Below are 445 nucleotides of genomic sequence, written 5' to 3' on the forward strand. Positions count from 1 at the left end.
CCACTGAAGTTTGGGTAAGATTAATGATGAGGAGATGAGCTTCAAATCTTATATAATGGATCTGGTTTAAAACTGCTGCTCTATCCTAAGTACTGCCGGTTGTAGGTTAGTCGGGCCTCGTATAACGTGGATTTCCTGATCTGCCTCATCCCTTATCCACTTCTATAAGTTGAATGAACAGGAGATGGCACGGCATTAACATGATGGTGGTGATGCTACAGTTATAAGTAAAGTCCACTGCATTCTCAGAGCCGGCAAGGGTGACGGCACTCTATAAGGCTCTCTATTCCAGCTCTATCAACAGTCCCTCCCCCCCCTCCCCCCGGCCCTCAGCTCCTCAGGGAACCCCTACACCACTAATGGCACTCCGGGAAAATATGGCTTCCTGATACTTCAACCCAGGGCTCGATCTTTTAAAAGGCCTTCATACCATACTTGGTAGGGA

At 47.9% G+C, this 445-nt stretch overlaps 1 protein-coding gene across 1 annotated transcript in view; it reads left to right on the forward strand.

Moving 5' to 3' along the window:
• LOC119589310 (basic proline-rich protein-like) overlaps nucleotides 1–445 on the forward strand; it is a 114,229-nt gene that overhangs the window by 107,565 nt on the left and 6,219 nt on the right. Inside the window, 1 exon segment of the mRNA XM_037937932.1 lies at nucleotides 293–438. Within this exon segment, the coding sequence (XP_037793860.1) occupies nucleotides 293–438 (146 nt within the window).

Source organism: Penaeus monodon, chromosome 25, assembly GCF_015228065.2.
Source record: "Penaeus monodon isolate SGIC_2016 chromosome 25, NSTDA_Pmon_1, whole genome shotgun sequence".
NCBI classification, from domain to species: Eukaryota; Metazoa; Arthropoda; class Malacostraca; order Decapoda; family Penaeidae; genus Penaeus; species Penaeus monodon.